Source organism: Phyllostomus hastatus, unplaced genomic scaffold, assembly GCF_019186645.2.
Source record: "Phyllostomus hastatus isolate PE091 unplaced genomic scaffold, TTU_PhHast_1.1 phas_contig_1162, whole genome shotgun sequence".
NCBI lineage: Eukaryota > Metazoa > Chordata > Mammalia > Chiroptera > Phyllostomidae > Phyllostomus > Phyllostomus hastatus.
The window spans coordinates 12,097,227-12,120,678 of NW_025333537.1; the positions used below are offsets into that span (position 1 = coordinate 12,097,227).

Below are 23,452 nucleotides of genomic sequence, written 5' to 3' on the forward strand. Positions count from 1 at the left end.
TTAATCGGCGGGCTGGCAGCTTCCCTAATGAGGGACAGACGGCCGGGAACCACAGCCTCCCGTGCCTTGGCCCCAGTATCACACTCGGAGAACCCGCCACCTGCCGGCAGCCGCCTTCTCCTCTCCGCGGCGGCCCCACCCCGCCCGACCCAACCCCCAGCAGCTTCGGGAAGCTGTGGGTCTGCAGTGCGGCCTGGCGGGGGCGCCCTGACGCCGTGGTCCCGCTCATCCCTCCAGCCCTGCCGCCCACGCGCGGGCTGTTCCTCATCAGCGCTGCCTTCCCCGCTCCGGGAACCTCCTCCACCGCCCCCCCCTTCTGGCCGGGCAGGCAGGCTCTCCTGGGGAACCCTGGAGCACCGGGTGGGGTGCCTGAGCCCGGGCCCGCCCCTTCCTTCCACGCCCTGCTCCTCTGCGCTGGCTTAGATCCCTGCACTGTCCCTGCGGGCACCTGTCAGCCGGTCCCGTCCCTGCCTTCCGCATCCCGCAGGCCCCCCAGTTTGCTCCTTCACCTGGACCCCGAGCCCCCGGCAGAGCGCCCAAACCCACGTTCCGGGAAAGGCCCACCCGGGACCGTGCAGGGACAAAGGAGACCCTTCCCTGGGGGCTTCACGTGCCCTGGGCGAGGGTCTCGTGGGGAACAAGCCCCCACACTCGGGGCCCAGCCTGCCGAGGACTGCGGCACACAGAGGTACGGGTGTGGTCCTTGGGGTGCTGGCTGGGGTGCCGGCTAGGCTGCCATCACGAGCATCCCCGAATCCAGCTCGGCCGGGAAAGAGTTTTTCTCCTGTCACAGCCCTGAGGACGGTGGGTGGGCCAGGGTGGCTGGGTGGCTTTGCTTCGCAGGGCCACCCGAGGGCCCAGGCTGCTTGCATCCGCTGGTGGGGGGGTGGGGGTGGCGCGGGGGGGTGGGTGGTCTTGTCCGCGGGGCGGAGCCAGCTCACGGCGTTCACCTCACTGAAACCCACCTTCTTCCCGGGAAGGGCTCCCCAAAAGAATGAAAAGAATCCTTTTTTTAATGAACCTCATTTTGTGGTCTTTTATTGGGCGGGGGATAGTTCTTGAATGTCTAGATTTAAAAAAAAAATCACACCTCAGTGGAACACCTCGACTGCCATGTATGGTTTCCGAGTCACTCCGACGGCGGCACCGACACTGTCACGTGCTCCCGCCCCAATGAGAGTTGTGGGGGGGGGCACCCGTTCGTGCGTCATGAAACTTTAAAAGACAGCGTTCCGGGAACGGCACGCCCCGTTGTTCCCGCGTGGCTGGAATTGTGGGTTTTAAAAAAGACGCTATTTCTCCTCTGAAGATGAGGGTGCTTTCGAGAGGGTTCCGCCGCACCGTCCTCGTGGGGGGCGAGGGGGGTGCGGTGTGGAGGGCGGCCGGGGCTCTCTGCCATCTCGGAATGGATGCGTTTCCGTGGCTTTCCTTCTTCTCTTTCTTTCTTTTTTTTTTTTTCTCCCGAAATAACCCGACCCAGCAGCGATCCCTCTCCACCGATGGGACCGTCAGGGTCTTGCCCGAGTCTGTGTCACATAATTGCTTTCGTGCTCACACCCGGCACGCTCGTGTTGATGGCTGCGACGCAGATGTGACAATTCTATTAGGCCTGGTTCTTGCATGGTTGACCCTGCAAATTGAATCCGGGGAGGTCAGCCCTTCTGCCTGGCTGCTGGATTCCGCGTGAGCCACGCCGTTGGGGGAGGGGCCGGGAGGTGGAGGCGTCGGGGCCTGGGAGCCTGCAGCCTCTCCGACCCCTCACCCCCCCCACTTGTCGTCCTGCACGCTCCCTCGGCTGCCCAGATGGAAAGTGCAACCCTTGATGGATGGGCTTCTGCCCCCGTGGCATCATTAGCTACTCTGTCAAGGTGACAAGGTCATTTTTAATATCCGCTCTTCGGAGTGGAGGTTTATTTTTAGGTTGGGAGTCCGCCAGCCTTCCCATAGAGAGAGAGGGAGAGAGAGAGAGGGAGAGAGAGAGAGGGCCACGGCTCCGACCCTGGCGGCCCCGGCAGCTGTGAACACTTCCCAGGCCCACAGGGGGCGCTGTCTGAGGCGCGGGACGTGTTCTCAGGACGTGATGAGCACGTGGAGAACGAAGATCCCTTTTGCGTCCCGGGGCGGGGCGGGGGCCAGGGAGCATGGAGTGAGGCCTCGGCTGTGGGAGGGCTTTCATGGCGCCCCAGGAAGGGGAACAGAGCTACCCTGTGCCCCGGCCATCCCACCCCGAGGGGGGCACCCCAGAGGATCGAACGCACGGACTCAGGCGGGCGTCTGGACACCCACGTTCACGGCGGCGCTGTTCGCAGCGGCCGGAAGGGGTGATCGCGATGGTCACTTAGCAACACAGCGCCGGGTCACCGGGGTCTGGACCCCTCAGACTAATTCGGTGTCACCCGTCAGCTGTAATTGAAACATGAAAAGTGATTAAAAAAAAAAACACCTGAAATATTTTCCCTATCAAGTGTTTGGAGGACCTAATTATGAACTTCATTATAATTGTTCATTAGTTATATTTTGTTCAATTACTTTAACAAGTTGCCAAACGGAACACAAAGCCGGCAATTAGCATTATGTAATTGTAATGAGGCGCTCAGATCGGGGCTGCTGCGTGCTTTTCCCGCGGAGGGAGCCAGCGGGAGGCGGCGGCTGGCGCCCGCGTCCGCTCCCAGGCCCCCTCCGAGCCGCGGGGGGCGGGGCGGCCTTTTCTGCCGCGCAAAGATCCCGGTCGGAAACTTGGACACGTGTGAGGGCGGGGCTGAGAACGTCCCGATGACGTCGGTCGTGTGTCACGTGGTGTGTGGCAGCCCGCGTCCCGGCTGGCTTTCGTGCCGTCACTCACGGAGCGTGCCTGTCAGTCCCAGACGTGAGGGCTGTCGCTTGCCCGCTTTGCAGATGCAGACATCGAGGCACGGGGTCCGGGCGACGCGCCCGAGGTCACGCAGCCCGGAGGCGCTGGAGCTGGGCCCTGGCCCGTGCCCTTGACCGCGGCTCTCTGTTGGGCATTGATTACTGCGTCTCCGAGAAACGTGCGTTTTGAAACATGCAACGGCCCACTTTCTCCAGCAGGAGACCAGCAGCGAGAGAAGAGATAACACCGCATTTCGGCCACTTCGTTGTTCGTCTCAGGATGTATTTCAGAGGTAGAAGTGTGAATGCAGCTTTCTACAATTCGCCCCGGCTGGTGTGGCTCCGAGGGTTCCGTGCCAGACTGCGAACCGAGGGGTCACGGGTTCCATCTCCATCAGGGCACAGGCCTGGGCTGCAGGCCAGGTCCCCAGTAGAGGGCGCTCAAGAGGCAACCACACATTGATGTTTCTGTCCCTCTCTCCCTCCCTTGCTCCCTCTCTAAAAACAAATAAATCATTGGCTGTTCTTAACCACTCCCCACTCCCAGCTGTGGCTGGGGGCGGGCGACAGACAGGCCCACCTGACAGGCGACAGCCCTGCGCAGGCACTTCCATCTGTGAACATGTCTGGACAGGATCCCGTCCCTTAAAACCTGTTGAAGGTACAGAGGCCGGCGTGACTCTACGGCAGAAGAGGAGAGCCTTTATTAATGCGACTGGGAAGTCCGAGGATGGCCTTCAGGCACGGCTGGGCCCAGGACCTCACACAAGGTCCCCAGGGCTCGTTCTCAGTTGTGGTCCCCAGAGGACAAGCTGGGTCCCCTCCCCAGAAGGGGAGGGACATGGCTGCACTCAGGCACGCCCAGCCCCCAAGTCTTGGGGCGGTGGGGGGCACGGGTTCAGGAGGCCCGGTCCTCAGCCAGCTTGTCCCGTCTCCTGTTTCGGGACGCAGCAACCACATCCACGTGGCGGGCACGCTGCAGGCGGGTCCCACTCCGTTTCTCTCTCTCTCCCTCCGTCCCTGTCTCTCTCCCTCGCTCTCTCCGCCTCTCTCCTGCCCTCAGCTGATCCCGGTGCTCAGCCCACACCGGTCTGGGCTCCCCACTGTCAGCCGGAGCCCCCTCCAGGTGGAGGGGCGGATCCGAGTCCATCGCCTGGTGTGCACGGGACACGGAGCTTGTTCTTAATAATGATGAAAGGCGACAGGAACCTCCTCTGGACCAGACCGAGGGACCTGGTCAGAATCACACTGGCTGCTGTGGCGCCAGCCGTGGCCACCAGGACAGGTGTGACCAAGGAGCCCGGTTCCCCTGCAGCCTCAGTCCCCTCCTGGTCTGGCCTCAGAGTCTGGAAAGCTAGGGCCGCCTGCATCCAGGACGGGTGTGTCCTGAGGACAAGGGTCCCTCTCAAAGAGGCCGGGGGCACAGCGCAGGTACGGCGGCCCCAGAGCGCAGCTCACACCTGCGGTGAGCACCGTACCTGGTCGGCCGGGCTACCTGGAGGCCTCGAGGGCGAGTCCTGCTGCTTCTCGGAAAAGGAGCTGATCGCAATGGCACCCGGGGAGCTGCGAGGTGTCCGCAGCTACAAATGAGGAGCATGAGGGTGTCCACACCGAGGGCGCTGGGCACAGCGTTAGCCTGTGCGGCATGGCCACCACGATGGGCCCCGGACGCCCCGGGACACGGGCACCGCTTCTCCGCCCCTGCTTTTGCAGGCCGGTAGCTCCCAGCTTGAAGTCTGGGTGCCCACACTCTTGTTGGGGGTTGGGGGTGAGGCCTCAATTAAGCACCCGGACTCTGGCGCTGGATGGGGTGGGCTTGAATCCAGGCTCCACCATTTACCGTGTGCGTGGCTGTGGGCAACCTCTGTGCCTCAGTTTGTTCATCCACAAAATGAGGAGAATAGTTGCACCGGCCCCAGGGGGTCGTGGGAATTAAATGACAGAACATGTGTGCAGCGTGGCCAAGAAGTAACTGGGTGGCGTGCTCAGTTTTGGCGGTCACTCGGAGTCTTTTAAAGGGACCAGTTGGCATGTACTGTGTGAGGTTTCTTGTGAAGACTCAGCCGGCGGGGGCTTCCCCACGGGTAGCAGGGCGGCTCCCAGGACGGGCCCTACCTGGGGCCTCCCTGCCTTTCCTCTGCTGTTCAAGTGGGTTTCTATTTTGAGCTCCGCTGGCCTGAGGTTTCCTGAAATCTCATTCACCTGGGGTCACGCCTGCCTGTCCCCAGGCCGCTTCTCACACGTGCAGTCTGAGCACCCGGAAGCGGAGCGTGTGCCCTCCAGTGTGCCGCAGTCCCCACCACTCCCTAGCGCCCTGCACCCACCCTGTGTCACTCAGTTACCTTACTCAGCCTGGTCCCCGTGGACCTCCGAGGTTAGGACCCCAGAACCAGAGAGCGGGGGTCTTTGGATGATAAAGAGAATGAACCCTTAGAGGCTTCTCCCTGGGAGTCACATCCCCCCGGAGACAAGGAGATGACAGGATCTGTCATCTGCTGAGGGGGTGGGGGGACACAGTGACAAGTGCTACCCAGGCACAAATGGATGGATGCAGGGCCTCTCACAGGGCCCAAATGCAGGACACAGAGCTGGTCCGTGGGGCCGAGACAGTCAGGGCAGCCGCCACCCTCTGCCACCCTCTGGGTTTGTCCCCGTGGCTGACGTCAGCAGAGGTGCCGCTCACAGGAAGTTCCTTGGCCCCAGAGCAAGGAAGCATCTTCTGGGCTCTCCGGAGGCAGAGTCGTGGGTGTGCGGGTCGCCATGGTAACCCTTCGTCACGGTGACGCCCCGAGTTCGGTCCCCTCCTCCACCTCGGGCAGCTCTGCTACCTCACCTCATTGGACCGAGGGGCCACCACCCAGTCCCCATTGCTGTCACCCACTGAATGAGCTTTAGGGCCCCCTCCGGGGACAGAAGCTAACACGTCGCCTCCAGAATCCCTCGTCAGGGCCCCACCCAGATCAATGACTCCCGCTGGGTCCGGGGGCGAGTTCTTCTGACCTTGGTCGAACGCTTTCCCGTGCTCCTCCGGCTTCCGTCAACATTTATCGACAACACCTTGTGGTGCTGTGGTGGCGACCTCTGTCGCCCTGGGCCAGAGGATGTGCCTGAGCTGCGGAGCAGTCCTGGATCCCAGTGGGGGCGGATCTTCGGGGGGCGGGGGTCCCCCTGCAAGGCGCCTGCCCCCCGTGAGCTCACCACTCGGTTTTGGGAACGGGACGGCCTGTCTCCCTAGACAGGAGAGAGTGGGGACAGCCTTTGGCCCGGCAGGCTCCGAGTGACTGAGAGGTCGGAGGTTCTCGGCGTCCTCTGGGCCCCGCCCGATGTCCCTGTTCCCGGTTTCAGCGTCCCGTTCTGTCCCGCTGGGTGTCCTACGCTGCAGGAGAGACTTGGCGAGGCTGCGAGCCCGGCCGATGTGATTCGAGGGCCGCACGGTCAAATCGAGTTTTCGGTGGTAGCAGCCCGTGGCTAGGGTCAGTGAAGGAGACTCCGCCCCCGGAGACAGGGAACGTGAGCAGGGACCGCTCAGCGCCAAGGATCCCGGGCTGGTAGGCGCTGGTTAGCTTCGTTGAGGGCTGAAGGGGGCACTGGGCGCCCGGAGCAGCCGAGAGGAGGAGGACGGTGCAGGGTCTGCGGCCTGGACGGCGCCTGCCCTCATCCCCAGGGCTGACCTCTCTGAGGGGGCACGGTGACTGCGGGGACATGCACTCGGCTGGAGCTGGGACCTGTGTCAGAAGGGGAGGCAGCAGTGGGCCCGTGTAGACGTCCACCCTTGTTCTCTGGACACGGCCCACTGGCCGGGGACACTTGGGTGGTCACTTCGTCTCTCTGAGGCCCAGACTCTCGTCTGACAAGCGGAGGCACTAGCCGGCTCATCCACACTCTCGGGGCTGTGGGGGCGGTGGGCAGTGGTCCTAGCTGGGAAAGTGGACTCCTTGGTTCATGTGGGCGGCGCAGCCAGGAAGTGCACAGCTGCTGTATTGGTAAGACATGACCTTGGCTCACAGGTACCAGGACATCTCACTCTCTCGGCTTAATTAGGACTCACTTTCCTCGTATATCCAGAGTTCTCGAGGTGGTTGTCTCTGGGCGATGCTGGAGTTGCTCAGGGATCAGAGGGCCAAACATCTCTGTGAGTCTTTGGCCTTCTCCTCATGGCCACAAGATGGCTGCTGCAGCTCCAGACATCACGGCTGCATTTAAAGCAGGAAGAAGGCCCAAGGCCTGGCCGGCCACCTCTGTTCCTGCCTCTGGTGGACAGAGGCCATCCCGGCCTATATCTCGCCCTCTGCCCTCTCATCTCACGGGACAGAAGCAGGTCTGCAGGGGAGTCTGGGGTGATGAGCACGTAGCTCTCCTACCTCTGCAGAGCAAGGAGGCCTGGGAGGGGGAAGCGGGGATGGGTGTTGCGTTAGAGAGCTGACGGTGTCTGGAGCAGCTGGCAGGTGCCACGCGGCAGCGACCGGAACTGCTCTGCCACGGCGGGGAAGAGACCATGGGAGGATTCGGTTTCCATCCCGGTGGGCCGTTCACGACGGGGCTGCATCGGAATCGCGCGCATGTACACTCGGAGGTGGAATTACTTTCCGTGCTTGCCGTCATGCAAATGGCTGTCTCGCTATAGCTCAGGGTTTTCGTTTTCCTATGAATTATTCCTTTCTCACTGTCTCCCCCCTCTTGGCAGGCACGACGCAAGCACTGGCTGATCAGAGGAATTTTCCAGTCGTTCAGTCAATGGGACGTTCACTGAGCGTCTTCCAGGTGCGGGGAGCTGCCCCAGGCACTGCCCCAGGACCTAGGGGACAGGGACGCGCCCTCTGTGGTCTGGGAGCTCACGCCCCGGCGGAGCAGAGAAGCAACAAACTCATCAATGTCTCAACGTAGGAGCACGACCGGTGGGCGGCAGGGAGTGAAACATGGCGGGTGAATGGATCTGTGGGTGCGGAGGATGCTTTAGGAGGGGTGGTCGGCAAGAGTCTCGGAAGAGAGGCTGTCCCAGGAGGAACGTGGAAGATGGGAGGAGGCCAGCCCTGCGGTGGTCTGGGGCGGGGGGAAGAGATTCCCGGCGCAGGGAGTGAGAACACAGGCCGAGGCCCCGGGGTGGGGGGCCCCGAGTGTGGACGGCCCGGAGGAGAGAGGAAGGGAGCTGTGGAGACCCCAGTGGTGGGCGGGGAGGGGGAGGGGCAGGCCGAGGCACGCTGGGCTCTGGAGGGGCGCTTTGGCCCCAGTTCTGCCTGCTGGGAGCAGGCTTCCCAGGTGCAGCTCCTTGGCTAGACATGGGCCATCGACCCCTGGCCTGGGGCCCAGCCGCCCGGGCCTCAGCTTTTGGGGGTCCGTGTTACCCCATTGGCGTGACCTCGTTCGTTCCCTTGCCCCCCGCCTGTTTCCCCCACTTGAATACCGACCCCGTGGGGACACGGCCCTTATCTGTCTGGCCCACGGCGGCGCCTCCAGCCCCAAGCTGGGAGCCGCACGCAGCAGACGCTGGGAAATACCGGACCGCTGTGCCGCGGTTTTCCGTTGTTGCATCATCGGTGACTTAAAAACGCAGCAGCTTAAAACAGCGCCCGCTCCTTAGCTCACGGTCCGTAGGTAGGGGCCGAGGCCCCGGGGTCTCGCCCAGGCTCGGGGTCTCAGGGTCTGAAATCAGGGTGTCGGATGTGGGATGCGGGCTCCGTCCCCCAGCCTGCGTGGAGGTGGTGGTGGTGGTGGTGGTGGTGGCGGCGGGGCTCAGTGTTTTGCTCTGTGGGTGCCGGGCAGCAGCTGCTCCCAGCCACGGCCTCCGCCAAGCCCCGACCTGGCCTGTGGGTCTCCTCCCCGGTCCGGCCCCTGGGCCCTTGCACGTCCGGCTCCCGCTGCCGGACAGCCTCTGCCCTCGGCGTCCACGTGTCCGCTCGCCCGTCACACCTCCAGCGGAGCCTCTCCTGACGCCCTCCCCCCCTTTAAAAACTCCTTGGTGCTTGTTTTACACCCTCCTGGGCTTCCCTTCCTCTGACCGACCATACGTCGGGCTTACAGTCTCCCGCCGTGGAACGTCAGCCTCGCACGAGCAGGGAGTCTGGTTCGATCCTCTGTGGCGTCCCCGAGCATGCACACGGGAGGGGCTGGCCAACACCCAGAGGAAGAGTGAGTCAGGTTCAGGGAGGGCAGTTTCCACCTCGTCTCCTTCTCCTTCCTTCCTCTCGCTCGCTCGCTCGCTCGCTCCCCCCTCCCTTGTTTGTCGGGGAAAAACCCGCCAGGCACAGCCTCCCTTCCCCCGGCAGCCGGCGTCCTTATGTAACCAGGGCCTCGCCGGCGGAGCCAGGGGCTGGCGGAGGCTGTGAGCAGCGCTCCTGGGCGTTTGCAGCCTCTCCTCCCGGCGGCACGCGCTCTCTCGACGGGCCTTGGGCAGGAAGAGGGGGCGCCTGGGCCCAGTCCAGGGGGGCCCTGGGGGCGGGAGCGGGTGGGCACTGACTGCAGGATCCGCCCACGGCCAGGGTCACGCCCAGAGGTGCCCCTCTGGGGGTGGAGAGAGGGATTCAGGCTCTGAAGCAGACGGGAGGGGCTGCGTGTCCCGGAACGTCCCGGAACGCCCCGCAGTCTCGGGATGCGGGCGACGCGGCGTCTCCCACTCGGATGCTCCCTGCCGGCTCTCACCTGCAGCAGCCAGACGGCGTCCTCAGGCCCGGCCGGGCTCTCGCTCACCACCCCCCCTCACCCCGGGTGTGAGGGCAAGGCACCAGCCTCTCCGAGCGTCACCTCGACCACCCGCCCTGTCCTCAGCCCCCGAGGGGTCACCGTGCGAAGGTGCCGGCCACGGCCAGTTTGTTCAAGGCTCGCACACTCATCCTTGTTTTCTTCTTCGCTTTGTTTATTCACTCTCTCACACACACGCCCTCTTTTATGCAATTAATAAAAGTGCTCCTTCCACTCCAGGTGAGCTCAGCACACGTGACGAATCTGTAAATGTCAAGGAGATGAGTGCAGTGCACTGTGGGTGGTGCGGCTCCGAGGGCGCTGCAGCGGGCGGCGGGGGGGGCGTCCACGGTGGCGTGGAGTCAGCTCGGGGCCCCTCCCACCCAGAACAGGGGCCGGGCGGCCTGGGGCTGCCGCTGAGCTCCGCACGTTGGCGTGTTTAAGACACTCGAATGTTCGTGGCAGGGGTGGGGGTGGTCGAGCGTTTCCAGCAGGCCCCCCACCCCGCTCTTCCGGCTGGTTGGCTTCCACAGGTGAGCTCCCATCACCGCCCTGAGAGCACAGGAAGTTCAAGTTCAGCATGGGGGGCGCAGTCCAGCAGTTCTCGGTGGTTAACGACCACAGGACACAGTGGCCAGGAAGCTGTTGCCACTCCCCAGGGTGGGTGCCCCGAGACACAGTGTGTCACCCCGGTGGCTGGCAGCTCTGCATCTTGATGTCAGTATCGGCCTTCCGAAGAGCTGGAGACAAGCACCGTGGAGACCCCTGCAGGGCCCTGGGGACAGCGAGGTCTCCGTTCAAACTCCAGCTCTGCCCTTTGAGTGAAACCCCCGAGCCTCAGTTTTCTCATCTGTAAAATGGGGGCAAAACACCCCCATCCTTTGGCTGGGAGGGTGGAATGGGCTGCCACATGGGAGGGCCTTACTGAACAGTGGGGCAGGGCTGATCCCCTTTGACGGGTCACGGGCGCCCCTGCTGACCACCCGGCTTCCTCCACTCGGGCAGGAGGCCCGACGCTGGGACTGGCGCGGGGTGTTTGAGAACCACACTGCTCTGCTTCGGGCTTCTGTCCGGGACCTTGCTGGTATGTTGAACCGAGACCCCCGCCTTACTCAGAGGCTTGGGCTGTGAAAAACTGGGGTAACCCAGCTCGAGTGCCAAAGTACAGGACTTGTTCTATGCTGGAGGGAATGCAGCCATGTTTAAACTTTTAATTTTGTTGTCATCACCTCCGTCCCCAGCAAGCAGAACCAAGGGGCATGCGGTGGGAACTCAGGGGCAGGAGGAGCCTCCCTGGCCCACGGAGCAGCGTTCTGTCCCGGTCTGTCCTTCACGCCGAGTCACCTTACAGTGGACGCCCGTCGTCCTGACCCCCTCTGCACCTGTCTCCTGAAAGCAGCACACTGATTCTCCTGGGGGACCCAGTGTCCCCCACACCCAGGCTGTGGGGTCCGGGCAGAGCCGATCCTTTTCCAGCTCTATGTGACTCAGGCCTGGCTGATTTGCATAGTCATCCCCTCAGACACAATGATTGGTCCAGGGATAAGTATGTGAACTCCCTGTGGCCAATGATATTCCTTTCCTGCCCTTCTTCTGCCCGATGCAGAGTCCTGAGGACATTGGGCTTCTGGAACCAGCCGAGCCTGAAGCCACGGACACTTGGATGAGGCGACCATTGAATCCCTTCTGATTTAGAGTTTAGTCACTGTAAAATAGAACACCGCTCAGAGCCCCGTGGTTCCAGATCCAAAGAAATCTCTTGGCCCTCTGTAGGCGAAACGCAATGATTTGGCAAGGCGATCGGCTCCAACTTGGGTCCCCCCGGGAGGGAGGACTGCGGAGGACCGCAGCCAGCACCGGTGCCAAATGTCCTTTGCTGTTCCCGTACTCCCACCCAGCCTGTCGTGGGTTGGCTCACTGCCCGCCTCTCCGCCGAGCTGCGGGGCTTTGCACGCCCTGCAGAGCTAATGAACAGTATTAATCCTGGTGTGGTACTCGATGTGCTCTCACTTTCCCACAGGAGGCGCTCCTGAACGGAGACGAAAGGAAAACCAGAACGCGCAGGAGAGATACACAATACTTAAAATTGTGTACCCAGGCCTATGGGGTCAGGAGAAGGAGCTAACTAAGCAGAGGGGAACAAGCCCGCCCATTTTCCCGACACACAGCACAATACCCCGCCCCACCCAGAGCTCACCACAAGGAGGTGGGTTGACCGTGATGATAGTGAGTGAGGGTAAAGTCATACCCCGGTTGGCTTCCCCTAAGTTTCTAAGTTCCGTTGCTATCTCCTCACTCAACATGCCATCCTGTACAAAGAACTGACCCGAAGGGGCAATCTGTAATTAGTTGCACAGAGCAGAGGGCGTACATTAAAGAAGAACAGGACAAGCAGGGTTGAGTTTGTGGACCTCAGCTCAAGATCTGAGCAAGTGGGCGCCTGCCAGGCACTCCGAGGAGCTGGCGTCAGTGCCGCTGTCTCGAGGGGCCCTGGAGGTGATGGCCCCCGGCCACACACGCCTTTGCCCGACAACCCGGTTTTGGGGACAGACGCGGAAGGACGAGCCATGTGCATGGGGAAGGGGGCAGGGACGTGCCTGTTGCTTCTGAACATCGAGGAAACGGCGCACGACCCGAAATGTTCGGGAACGTGAGCACTGGTTAAACATTTCCAACCGTCGTGACATTTCCAACGATCAGATTGTTCTCATTAAAACTGTCCTGGAGAAAAAGATTTAAATGGCACGGGAAGACGGTCGTAATGTGTCATTGAGTGCAGGGAACACGTTAAAACAATACCCGTGATGGGAGCTCATCTTTAATGAATTATATACAGAATATGCTCAGAGCAGAGGCTGGGGAGAACATGGTCCCGGTGAGAAGTGGGGATTTCTGAACGGTGGGGCAATGTGTTTTTTTCAATATCTGCCTCTTCGAGTTTCTGCCAGAAACATAATTTGAAAAATAACCCTCACAAAGTCACTGCAAAGGGAGGATACTTTTCTGTTTTTTTTCCCACCATGTGATTTGTTTATTGGGTGGTAAGTATGCATCCTCGTCCACTTGGGAGTTCCCCATACCGGCCTTTATCAGCGAGGCCGCTTTGGGCCGCAAGGAACAGCTGGCCAGATAGCTGTGCTCACACAATGCACCTCGTCACCTCGGCGACCGGCCGGGAAGGCTGCCGACAGCACTGTGGCTCCAGGACGTGGTGCCTCCAGGTCAGAAGAGGCTGCCAGAGCCCTCCCATCACGACTTCACTCCCCAAGATGCCAAGAAGGGAAGGGGTGCAGGGAGCAAAGGGACCTTTGCCTCCATCACCTGCTCAATGACTTCAATCTTCCTGAATTTCCCCGTTGCATCTCATTGGCCAGAACTGGGTCACATGCCTCCTTCTGGCACAAGGAATGTGATTGGCTGAGGCCTGTCAGGATTCAGCCCCTAGGGCGGGGCTTATGGCCACTCAGACCAATTGGAAGCCTGTTGGGAAGGAAGAGGGCTCTGCGTTGAGTTTCTGGGGGTCTAGGGTGGTACGGAGGCAGGGGTGGGTGGGGGAGGTGTAACCCATCCATTTGGAGGGGCTAGCACGCCCGGGAGTCAGACCGCCTGGGGTCAGATCCCATTCCGCTGCTTGCTGGCTGGCCGTGTGACCGAGGGGAAGTTGCTTCATCTCTCTGCCTCAGTTTCCTCTGCCATAAAACAAGCAGATGGCTGAGATGGATGAACGGAAACGTGTGAGCCCCCAAGAATGAAGCCAGCTGCTCCGACGAAACTTGTGCACGAGTGTTTCGGTGGCACTGTTCGTAGTAGCTGAAAGAAAGAAAGGTGGAAACGGCCCGAATACTGAGTAACAGGTGGGCCAGTCCACTGGTGTCTCACCCCCCTGCAGTGGGGTCTTACTCCGCCTCAGACGGGAGGGAGTGAGTGCTGACTCACACTGCAGTGTGGGCGCACCGTGGACACGCTCCGTGCCAGGAGCCGGACAGGAAGGCCACTCATTTTACAGTCCGGTTTGCAGTGAACTGTCCAGAACAGGCGAGTCCATGGAGACAGGAAGGAGTTTGGTGGCCGGGGGAGGGAGGAGTGGGTTAGGGTGGGGGAGGAGCTGGGCACAGCGTTTCTGTTAGGGGGCACGGGAATGTTCTGGAGCCGGATGGAATGTTCTGGAGCCGGATGACAGCACGAGGGGCGCCCGGCACTGGGCGTGTACCGGATGCCACAGAACTGTACACGCCGACGAGGGCGAAGTGGCAGGTTTCACGTCCTGTGCGTGTTAGCACAGTGAAGAGCGGTAAGGCCCATCGAGCCCTGCCTGCTGGGCGTGTATCAGAGGTCCTGCCGTCACTCCTTTCTAGTCTTTGTTTTGTGCTAGCATGTTTTTCCCCCTTACCTTTTAAAATTAAGTTTATTGGGCCCTGGCTGGTGTGGCTCAGTGGATTCAGCGCTGGCCTGCAAACCAAAGGGTCTCTGGTTCGATTCCCAGGCAGGGCACATGCCCATGTTGTGGGCCAGGTCTCCAGTAGGGGGCGCTCGAGAGGCAACCACACATCGCTGTTTCTTTCCTTTTCTCCCTCCCTAAAAATAAATAAATAAAATCTTTAAAAAATTAAGTTTATTGGGGTGACATTGGTTAATAAGATGACATAGGTTTTAAGTGTACCATTCTGGGGTACCTCATTGGGACACTGCACCGAGCTCTCGCCACCCAAAGTGCAATGTAGCACGTGTTAAACCCCCACACCCGACCCCTCTGGGGCCCTTGGCCAACCCCGAGGGCCACCCACCCACTCACTCAGCCCACACTGCCTGCTGCGTGCTGTCCTGGCGCCCGCAGCCCCGTGGTGAGGGAGACTCGGGCTGACAAGCTGGCGGAGGGGCCGGGCAGCTGGCTGTGAAGGCTGTCGTCTCCCTGTGGTTGGGAGGGCCGGCAGTTAGCAGCTGGTCTGCAGGAATCTGTAAGGTGGGGGAAAGGACACAGAGAGAGACGGGGTACCCGAAGCCGGGGGTCCCCAGAACGGTTGCCCTAAAGAGCCTGCTCCACTTGGTCGCTGGCCCAGGTGGCCAGGTGGGCCCGGAACGGCTCCCTTCTTGATTTCCTAGGTACGTGAGCCCCGCTGCTGTATGGAGAGGCGCCCCTTCCCTGCACCGTTCCCCAGAGGGGTGGAAAGGTACCCGGAGTCGATTCTGGTCCCTGGTGGAAATGCCAGCGGCCGGCTCGGCTAACCACGAGTGTTTGCGGTGGGAAAGGAAGACGGTCCATGTTTGCAACCAGCATCTCGACGGGTGGGTCACGTCGGGGGTCATCGCCTGCCTGTTGGAAGTGCTGGCGGTGCAAAGCATAAAGGGGTCTCATAAAGCTCCTGCGATGTGGGGCGAGTGGGAAATCTATTTGCCTTGCCGCCCCCCTCAAACCTCGGCCGCCCCCGCCCCCTCCCTCACCGCCTCGTCCTGTCCTCAGTCTGCCTTCTGAGGCTCAGGTCCCGTCCGCAGTACCAGCCGCAGCCACGAGATGGCAGCGTCGCCCTACACTCGTGGGCCAGAGCGTGGGCCGAGCTGCAGCACGCGGGGCGGGGGAGGGCCGCATTGGGGCAGCTGCTGGTGGGTGGAGCCTAGCGCCCAGCCGAGGGCCTTGGGCCGCGGGGTAAGGCTGGTTCTTACTTGCATCTGCTCCCCCCACACTCACAGAGCCTGGGGCAGGGCCGTTCCTGGCCTCAGTTTCCCTATCTGTGCACAAGGGGACAGTTTGGGCTCTGGGAGATTCTCATGATCCTTCCCCAGACTGGGGGTGGGATTCTGGGTTTGCTGGAGGGGGACATAGGGTGGCAGGGAGGGGAGGGCCCTGCCCAGCCCTGGGGTCTCCTAGGTCATCGGTGCCCCATCTCTGCCAGCCCCCCCCAGCCCCCCAGCCCTTCAGGACCAGGGAAGGCCTTTTCCTGCTCAGACCAACACCAGAAATACCCCCGTTAGACCCAGACTCAGGGACCTGGTTAATGGGTGGGCATCTTCATCCAATCACAGCACAGGCTGAGGCAGAGCTGCAACTGTCACACAGGAGCTCAGAGAGGGCTAGGGGGCCGTCTGAAGTCACACAGCCGGGGGGTGGGGAAGCCACCGTCAGAACCGCACCCTCTTCCGAGCCTCTGGCTCAGGCGTTGTCGGCGCCCTCGCACTGCGCTCCCTGGCTACACACCCTCCTTCCCGTCCGGGCGGGCGGGAAGTCTGTCTGTCTCCGTGGGCTCTGCCACAGCAGTCCTCAGAACAAGATGGGGACAGGGCCAGACAGGGACTGGGGCAGAGTGGGGGCGGTCCATTTTAGACCGTGTGGTCTGGGAAGGCCTCCCAGAGGAGGTGACATTTGAGCGGAGATCCGAAGGGAGAAGGAGCGGGTCTTGGGAAGAGCCGCGCAGGGTGTGCCGGGAAGAGGGCACCGCCGGGGCAAAGGTGCGGAGGTGGGGACACGGTGTGCGGGCGGATGGCCCGGGAGGCCCGGTGGCTGCAGGGCCGGCCCCGCGGGTCCGGGGGAGCTTGCCGAGCTGGGCAGGTGGACGGGCCTACGCTCCCAGCCGCCGCCGGCCCTGGAGACAGCCAAGTGACTCTTGGGGTGTGACGCGGCGGTCCTGAGCGGGGTGGGGGGAGGGCAGTCACTGTCAGTCACCACACCTGCTACCGTGTGACCCTTGCTCGGGGACCCCCTGGACTGGCTCACCCCCTCACATGCACCCCTGCCGGAAAACGACGTCTCATCTTCAGCCACAGACGCCCAGCTCTCTCTGAGCCGCGGCCTGGTCACACCCGTGAGGCACCTTGGCAAGGACACCCCCGGCCAGGGGCCGGGCCCCAATCTCCCCTGCGCTCCCCCCCACGAGCTGTGTGTGCACAGCCCCACCTGAGACAGGAAGCTCCCGGGGGGCAGGGTGCCTGCCCTCCACTTGTTTTCCTTCTCCCCGGCACCGCACAGGGGCCTGGGGCCTGGGGCCCAGCAGGAGCCCAGCGAGCACTCCGGAGTGAGAGCGGGAAACAGGAGAGGTGGCCGGGGTGGCTGTGCACGGAGGGTCCCGAGAGCGGCCTGGAAGCTTCTGGTGGCTCATCCTCCCAGCTGGGGAGCCGGTCACAGAGAGGGGGCAGGCAGGCGGGCCTTCCACCGGGCCACTCCAGACCCCAGGAGACTGCCCGTTGTCCAGCCTGTTACGTGGCTCCCCGGGCAGCCCGGGCCTTGCCAGGGGGCCCCATGGGGTGGGGGTGGGGGGCTCGCCCAGGACGGGGGTCCTTGGAAAGGAAGCCTTTCTCAGTTAACCTGGGCTGCGGCCTCACCACCTGCCCCCAGCTCTTTCTCCCTCTTTTATGTGGGAAGCTCTGAGTGCTGCCTCTGCTAATGAGCTTGTCTGTACTAATGAAGCAGGTGCCCTGTCCCCCGCCGGCCCCCTCGCCAGCTGGGAGGGGCGGAGGACGCTCTGATGTGAGCTCTGGGCCTGCAGAGGGAAATCAGATACATAATAATAATGACCGTAATGACGAGAATACTAATGTCCACAGTGCATCCCTCTGCATGAGCCCGCACCTCACGGGTCAGGGTTTCGCGGGCGTGCTCCGGGGCGCCAGCCGGGCGCCGCAATGGCCTCCCCATCTCAGACAGGGAAACTGAGGCCGGAGAGGCTGGAGCGGGCTCCAGGTGGCACACCTAGAGGGGGGGGGCACAGAAACCCTCCCCAAACTGTCTGTGCGTCACCCCGCACCCCCGAGGTCCAGAAAGTCTGACACTTTCTCCTGGGAAACTGAGACACCGGAGCCGGGGGCCGGGACCAGGGTGCCCGGGGCAGCGCGAGGACCCAAGCACGGGTGCCCACTCCGGGGAGCCCTGGCCTTTGCAGCTGGGTGGGGCAGCTTTCACAGCATCCGAGGGCCGCAGGCCCTGCTCCCAGGGGTGGCCAGCGCCGTGCGTGCGTTTGGCCACGCCCCCGCTGCCTTGCCCGGGTTGAGGGGTGCGCCGGAGCCCATTAAGATGAGGACTTCTCCATCGTAGGCACTGTGAGCCGGCTGAGGCCTTGCTCCTGCCTGGAGGAAGCTGACCACCCAGTCCTCCTCTCTGCCTCGGCTGCACCGCTGCCCTCCCTGCCCTCTCTGGCCTTCGCCCCCTGCCCCCCACAGCACCCCGGCGCGCGCTCTCGCGGCCTGCGGGAAGTGGGAAGGGGCGTGCTGTCGCTCCAGGGAATCAGGGCCTCCGAGGGCCCCTGCTTCCCGCCTGGGCGGGCAGCGTCAGGACACCTTCGACCTGTTCCGGGACCCCTGATGTGCCCCTGCCCCCTGCCCTGCGGACACTCCTCAGGCACCCCCGACCCCCGGAGGCCACGCCGCCCTCCCCTCCCCAGAGGCATCCCCAAGCCCTGCCGCATCTATCTCTTGTCAGCGCCGAGCCTCGCCGCCCCGAGTCCCTGCAGACCCCTCCCCTGAAGGCGTCGCTGCCCCACTCCGAGGACCCTCCGCCGCGCCCCTCGGCCCCCGACCTTGGGAACTCCCGCCAGGACGCGCCGAGCCGCCCGGCTCCGCCCGCACTTTGCCCGGCAGGTCGCCCCGCCGACTGTACCTGTCCCCACGCGGCCCCCGACCACCCCCGCGCGCGCGTCTCCCCCGGGCTCTGCGTCCAGGCGCCCTCCCCCGGGGACGCCAGGGAGTGGCACGTCCCGCCGCCTATCGCCGGGCGGCCGCCCGCTGCCCGGTCTCCGGCGGCGGCCCCTCCCCCGGCCCCGCCGCCCCTCCCTCCTCCCGGCGCTCGCTCTCTCGCTCGCTCGCTCACTCGCGCTGGCTCGAGGGGCGGCCGGCAGCTGGCGCGGGCAGAGGCGGCGGCGGCGGCGGCGGCGGCGGTGGCGGCGGCGGCGGCGAGACAGGGATGGGACGGGCGCTGGGGCGCAGGAGCCGCGGCGGCGGCGGCAGCGGGGGCCACGCAACTCGGGCCAAGTGCAGGGCCGCCGGCGAGGGCGCGGGGTGCTGAGCCGGGCCCCCGCTCCCCTCCGCGCCCGGCCGAGCCCCGGAGAGCGCGCCCCGGCGCAGCCTAGGAAGCGCCGCCCGCGCCGCCCGCCTGCGTCCGGGGAAGAGCGGCGCCGGGGGAGCGAGCCATGCCCGCAGCCGGAGCGTAGCCTCCCGGGCCGCTCCCGGGAGCCGCGGGCCGGGCCGGGCCGGGCCGGGCGCGCGACAAGAGCAGCTCCGCGCCGCACCCACCGCGCGCCAAGGACCATGCCGCCCCCGGGCCGGGCGCCGCCGCTCGGGCTCCTGCTGGCGCTGACTGCGCTCCGGTGCCCAGGTAACGCGTCCCCGGGACCCCATCCCCGACCCCGGCCGCCGCGCGCAAAGTTGGCTCCTGCACAGAGCGGCCACCTCCTCAAGTCCCCGGCAGCTCGCTCCTCCCAGACTTGGAGCGATCTGGGGAGACGCTGGGGATCCAGGGGTCTCCTGCACGCACCGCCTTCCTCCCCCAACCCCCAGCTCCCCTGCGGGTCCTTTCAGAGCGCCGAGCCTCCGGAGGCGAGTGGGGGCGCGCCTCCTGGAATCTAGCCCCCTCCCTGCTCCGCCTCGGGGCGCCATCCCCCAGGTTTCGGTTCTCGCGGGGTTTTGCTGTGGCAGGGCATTGGTGAAGCCCCTCTTGGCTCCCTGGTCCCGGTGGTCGCAGGGCCGTGAGTTCCCAGGACACCTGCGGGCCCAGACGTCAGGTCGTCCGCCGGCGCAGGCTGGCACGTCCCGGCTCCTCCCCACGGGCAGCGGCACTCTCCTTTCATACCCCCTCCCAAAGGGCCCTTCCCCAGGTGGCCTCGCCCTGGCCGAGGTGCAGTTTGCCGCTCGCCTCCTGTTTCAAAGCCGGGCTGCCCCAGCGCCCTGACCCCACGTGGGCCAGGCAACCCCGGGCATGTGGGGCCTCCTTGGAACCGGGTGCCGCCCGGAGCCGTGGCCTGGGCACCGGGGAGCCAGGCTTTCTGCTGGCCCCCGCACAGCTGTCGCCGGAATCTAGTGAGTGGGAAAGGCAAAAACAGGTATTTTCTGTCTCCGCTGGAGTTTGGAAAGCCTTTCCGCCGCCGCCTTGGTGTGGCTCCCTGTTGGTGCTGGAGGGAGCTCATCCCAAAATGCCAGTTCCTCCCCTCCCCCCACCGCAAGCAGCGGAGAAAGACCCTACAGGTCCCTCGGCACCGGGGGCAGCAAGGTTCCCGCTGCGTTTGGAGCGCTCGGTGCTGCAGACCGTGCACAACCAGGACCTGTGATTGATCGGTGAGCAGGCGGCTGGGCTCGGGCTCCGGGAAAACGTTCTCCTCGTTTTCTTAGCAAACAAGCCACACACGCCCGCCCGCCCTCGGAGTGCAGCAGGAAAATGCAAGTGTAACTTTTCAGCTCTCGCTGTGGGGGAAGGTTGCATGAGGAGCGGCCGCCAACTTCATGTGCATTTGCATGGAAAAAGTAAATATCGCCTTCCTCCGAGGTGCCCTCTGGTGACCCGGAGTGTGTAATAAGACCGCGGTGGCGGCGGTGGCGGCGGTGGCGGGGGGTGGGGGGGGCGAGCCCTGCGGCCGGAGGCATCCGTGGGCATTCGGCCTCAGCTGGGTCTGGGCAGCGGGTCCCGCCGCGCGCACGCGGGGCTGCAGCTCCAGCCCGGAGCTGTGCTGCTCTCAGGCTGGTCTCTGGTGCATCAGAGGGGCTGCGCCCGGGGGGGTCCGGGCGGCGTCCCTGGAGCCGAGGCCCCGGGACCTGCGTCCAGAATGCGTGGCAGTCCTCCCTTCGGGACTGGAAGGTTGCACTTGTGTCTCTGTTTGGCTTCTCCGCGGGGGTCAGCGCTGCCTGTTCTCCAGAGCGGGTGCTGGCTGGCGATCTCCCCGAGGAGCAGCCTGCCTCATGCTTTGTGAGAAAACGGTGCAGTCCGCACCCGCCTTCCGCCGCTTCCCCTGGCCGTGGGAGCGCGCGGGGCTGGCTCTGGGAGGCTGGCTCTGGGAGGCCTGGTGCTCCTGCGGGGGGCGCCCTGCCGCCGGTGAGGTCCGCTCCTGGCCCTGCCGGGCAGCTCCGGCCACGTGCCACCGCCGGGTCTTTGGAAGCACTTGTCTGTCTCCCCCGCCCCCCCATCCCCACCCGATCCCCACCAGGGACGCGGAGAGAGACAGTTTGATAACTCTATATTTAGCACCAGCGAGGAAGGAGAGCTGGAGAGAAAACAAGGCTGAAATTCCTGAAAGATACTTAGCAGCCTCCCGTTTGGTGGAAAGGTTTGCAGGCAATGCACCCGCGCTTCCTCCCCCGCCGCCGGTGGGGCCTGAGGGATGTTTTGGCCGGGTTGGCTGACCTCGTCCGGCCGGCCGAGGCCCTGGCAGGGGCGCTGGACGAGCTCAGCGGCGGGAGGAGAGGCGCTGCGCCTGCACTCGCAGGGCCTGTCTGCCTGCGCCCGCCCCCCTCCCCCCTGCGTGGGCAGCAGCCATGGTGAAGAGCGCGGTGGGTGTACTTCTTTCAGCCGCGCAAAGTGCTTAAACATATGGAACTGTGCTCGGTAAGAGTCAGCACAAATCCCACAGCCTAGCGACCGGGGGGCCCCCATTATTCGAGCGCTGTGGTGCCTGCTCCGGCCCTGCAAACGAGCGCAGCCGCCACAGTCCCCGCCGCGGAGCTGGCCGCGCCGCGCGCCGCTGACCCATTGTGCTCGGGCCTGCAACAGCGGGGTGGGTGGCGGGCCCGGACAGAGGGGCCTTGTGAGGGGCCCAGCCCGCTGCGGGGGCGGGGCGGGAGGCCTCTCGGCCGAGGGCCCTCAGTGGTGCCTGGCACCTTGGCATGGGGCGTATTCCATCCTCATGGCAGCAGGGACGCGGTGGGGGGGCCGCGTGGGGGGCTGCTCTCCGGAGAGGGGGCGCTGGGTGGGGGCAGGCAGCGGTATGCAAATGCCGTCCCTCCCCTGAGTGATTTACTGGTGGGACAGGGGAAGTTCCCAGAGTAAATCATTGCCTGCCCCCCCACCCCGTCCCTGCCTCTGCCCCCCTCCCCCGGATGCAGGGGATTTGGGGGCGGGGAGTCCTGCCCGAGGTTGGTGCCGAGGCCAACCATGAGGTGGCGGTGGCCTCGACGCAGGCGGCGAGGAAAAGAAACCCGGAGCCTGTTGGCGCGGAGTCTGGGCGGGCGGTGCCTGGGCCGGCAGAGCCCTTCCCCAGAACCCCCCCTCCCGACGCGCCCCGCCCCCAGCCGTGTGCGCCCGGCCGGAAACGGAGTGGGGGTCTCGAGGGCCCGTTTCCCTTTGCCGCTCTGGGGCTCGGCAGGTGCATGGCCCCGTTCCCGTGGGGAGCAGCCCTGGCACCCCAGGCGGCGTCACGGGGTGGTGGTGGTGCCACCGGCCCTTCCCCCTCCCCCAGAGTGCGCGAGTGCACGTCCACGGCGAGAGCGTGACTTCGAGCGTGCCCGCCGCCAGCCCCTTCGTGCACGTGGGAGGCGGAGCCTCGGGCGCGGGGCGGGGCCTGCTGGGGGGGCGTCTCACAGTGAGGGGGTGGGGGTGTCAGCCCGGGGCTCATGGCGCCCACACTTTCGCTGCCTTGGAAACTCCTTTCCCAGGACGTTCTCGCCCCGCGCAGGGCCCCCCAGCAAAGGCCCCTTTCTGGCAGAGGACCTCCGCCCACGGCCCCGTACCGACCCGGGCTCCATGAAGGAGCTGAAGGTCACGCGAATGAGAGCCGCCTGGTGCGGCCGCAGGGCGAACGTCCGCTGGGGGAGACAGGCAGCAAACCGTCCCGGCGGGGCCGATGGCCAGGGCGTGGCGATGGAAGCTGGCGCTCCTGCGGGCGCCCCGGGCTTGCGGGCCCCCTCCCTGGGGCGCCAGGGCCCTCGCCCCCCGGGGCCCGGGGCTGCCCTCTCGGCTCCCAGGCCATGGGGTGTGGGGGGGGGGAAGCTGCGTCACTGGCTTGCACTCGCGCGGGGTCAGGGGTCAGGGGTCAGGGGTCCCGCCCCGGCGCCGCTCTGTGCACGGAGGGGGGGCAGGGGCTGCCGGACGAGCCGGACGCGTGCTCCAGGGTGGCGGGCGTCAGAGTCCCTTCCATGGGCTGGCCTTCACTGGGGTCTGTCACTTCCTTTCCTCTTTCTCTCTCTCTCTCTCTGTCTCTCTCTCTCTCTCTCTGTCTCTCTCTCTCTCTGTCTCTCTGTCTGCAAGAGTCCATCTCTGGACGCAGACTGAGGGTGAGAGCCATGGGCACCACACCGGACTTGCCCTGTGGGCAGCTGGGAGGCCTTCACGTTCCGTGCCCTGGAGGGAGTGGGTGGTCCCCTCCAAGGGTGAGACTTGGGCAGACAGCCGTGCCGCGGTTGCCTTCCCTTTCCTTCCTGGTTGCCCCACGCCCGTGTACCCCGGAATCAGAGCCAGCCAGCCCCCGTCAGGACCTGGCTGTGAGGCCTCCGACGCCCCTCGCGCCCACGTTGCATCGTGCCGAGTGTTCGGCCGTCCCGATGGGGCGAGGACTCGCATTGGCCCCATTTTGCAGATGAGGAGGCTGAGGCCCAGTGCGATGCTGTGACCTGGGCAAGGTCACACGGCCACAAAGGATGGGCGTGCACCCACAGTGTGTCGGCTGAGTCGGTGCCCCTCCCCTCCCCCCGTGATCCTGGGCGCTGAGACCCATGGGCAGCTCACTGGGCTCGGAGACGGATTTGGGCCAGGGGAGGCCCGCGCACGTGTCTCGGTTGAGGGCGGACTTGGGTCTTTTTCGAGAAACCTGCATTGGGGAGTTTTGGTCCCTCTAATGTCGCTAAGCAGTGCAGGGAGCCCTGGGGCATGGCAGCAGGGTGGGGCTTGGCGCTGCGGGGAACTGAGCCGGCGCGGAAGGCCGGGGACGGCCACCGCTGCCCGTGGACGTGTCTCGTTAGGGGCCGACATCACAGGGTAGGTGATGCTGGCACCGAGACCCCGCGTCTGGTGTCGCCCCCGACAGCG

General features: G+C 64.6%; 1 protein-coding gene across 2 annotated transcripts in view; it reads left to right on the forward strand.

Annotated features, from left to right (window-relative positions):
• The first annotated feature begins 18,544 nt into the window (after nt 1-18,544).
• The window catches only part of TMEM132B (transmembrane protein 132B), a 151,732-nt gene continuing 146,824 nt past the window's right edge, over nt 18,545-23,452 (forward strand). Inside the window, exon 1 of one of the 2 annotated variants that reach the window (XM_045841193.1) lies at nt 18,545-18,820. In XM_045841193.1, coding sequence (XP_045697149.1) covers nt 18,754-18,820 — 67 coding nt within the window. In that variant the 5' untranslated portion in view covers nt 18,545-18,753. The remainder of the gene's footprint in view (nt 18,821-23,452) is intronic. The other variant, XM_045841221.1, reaches the window with a different exon arrangement.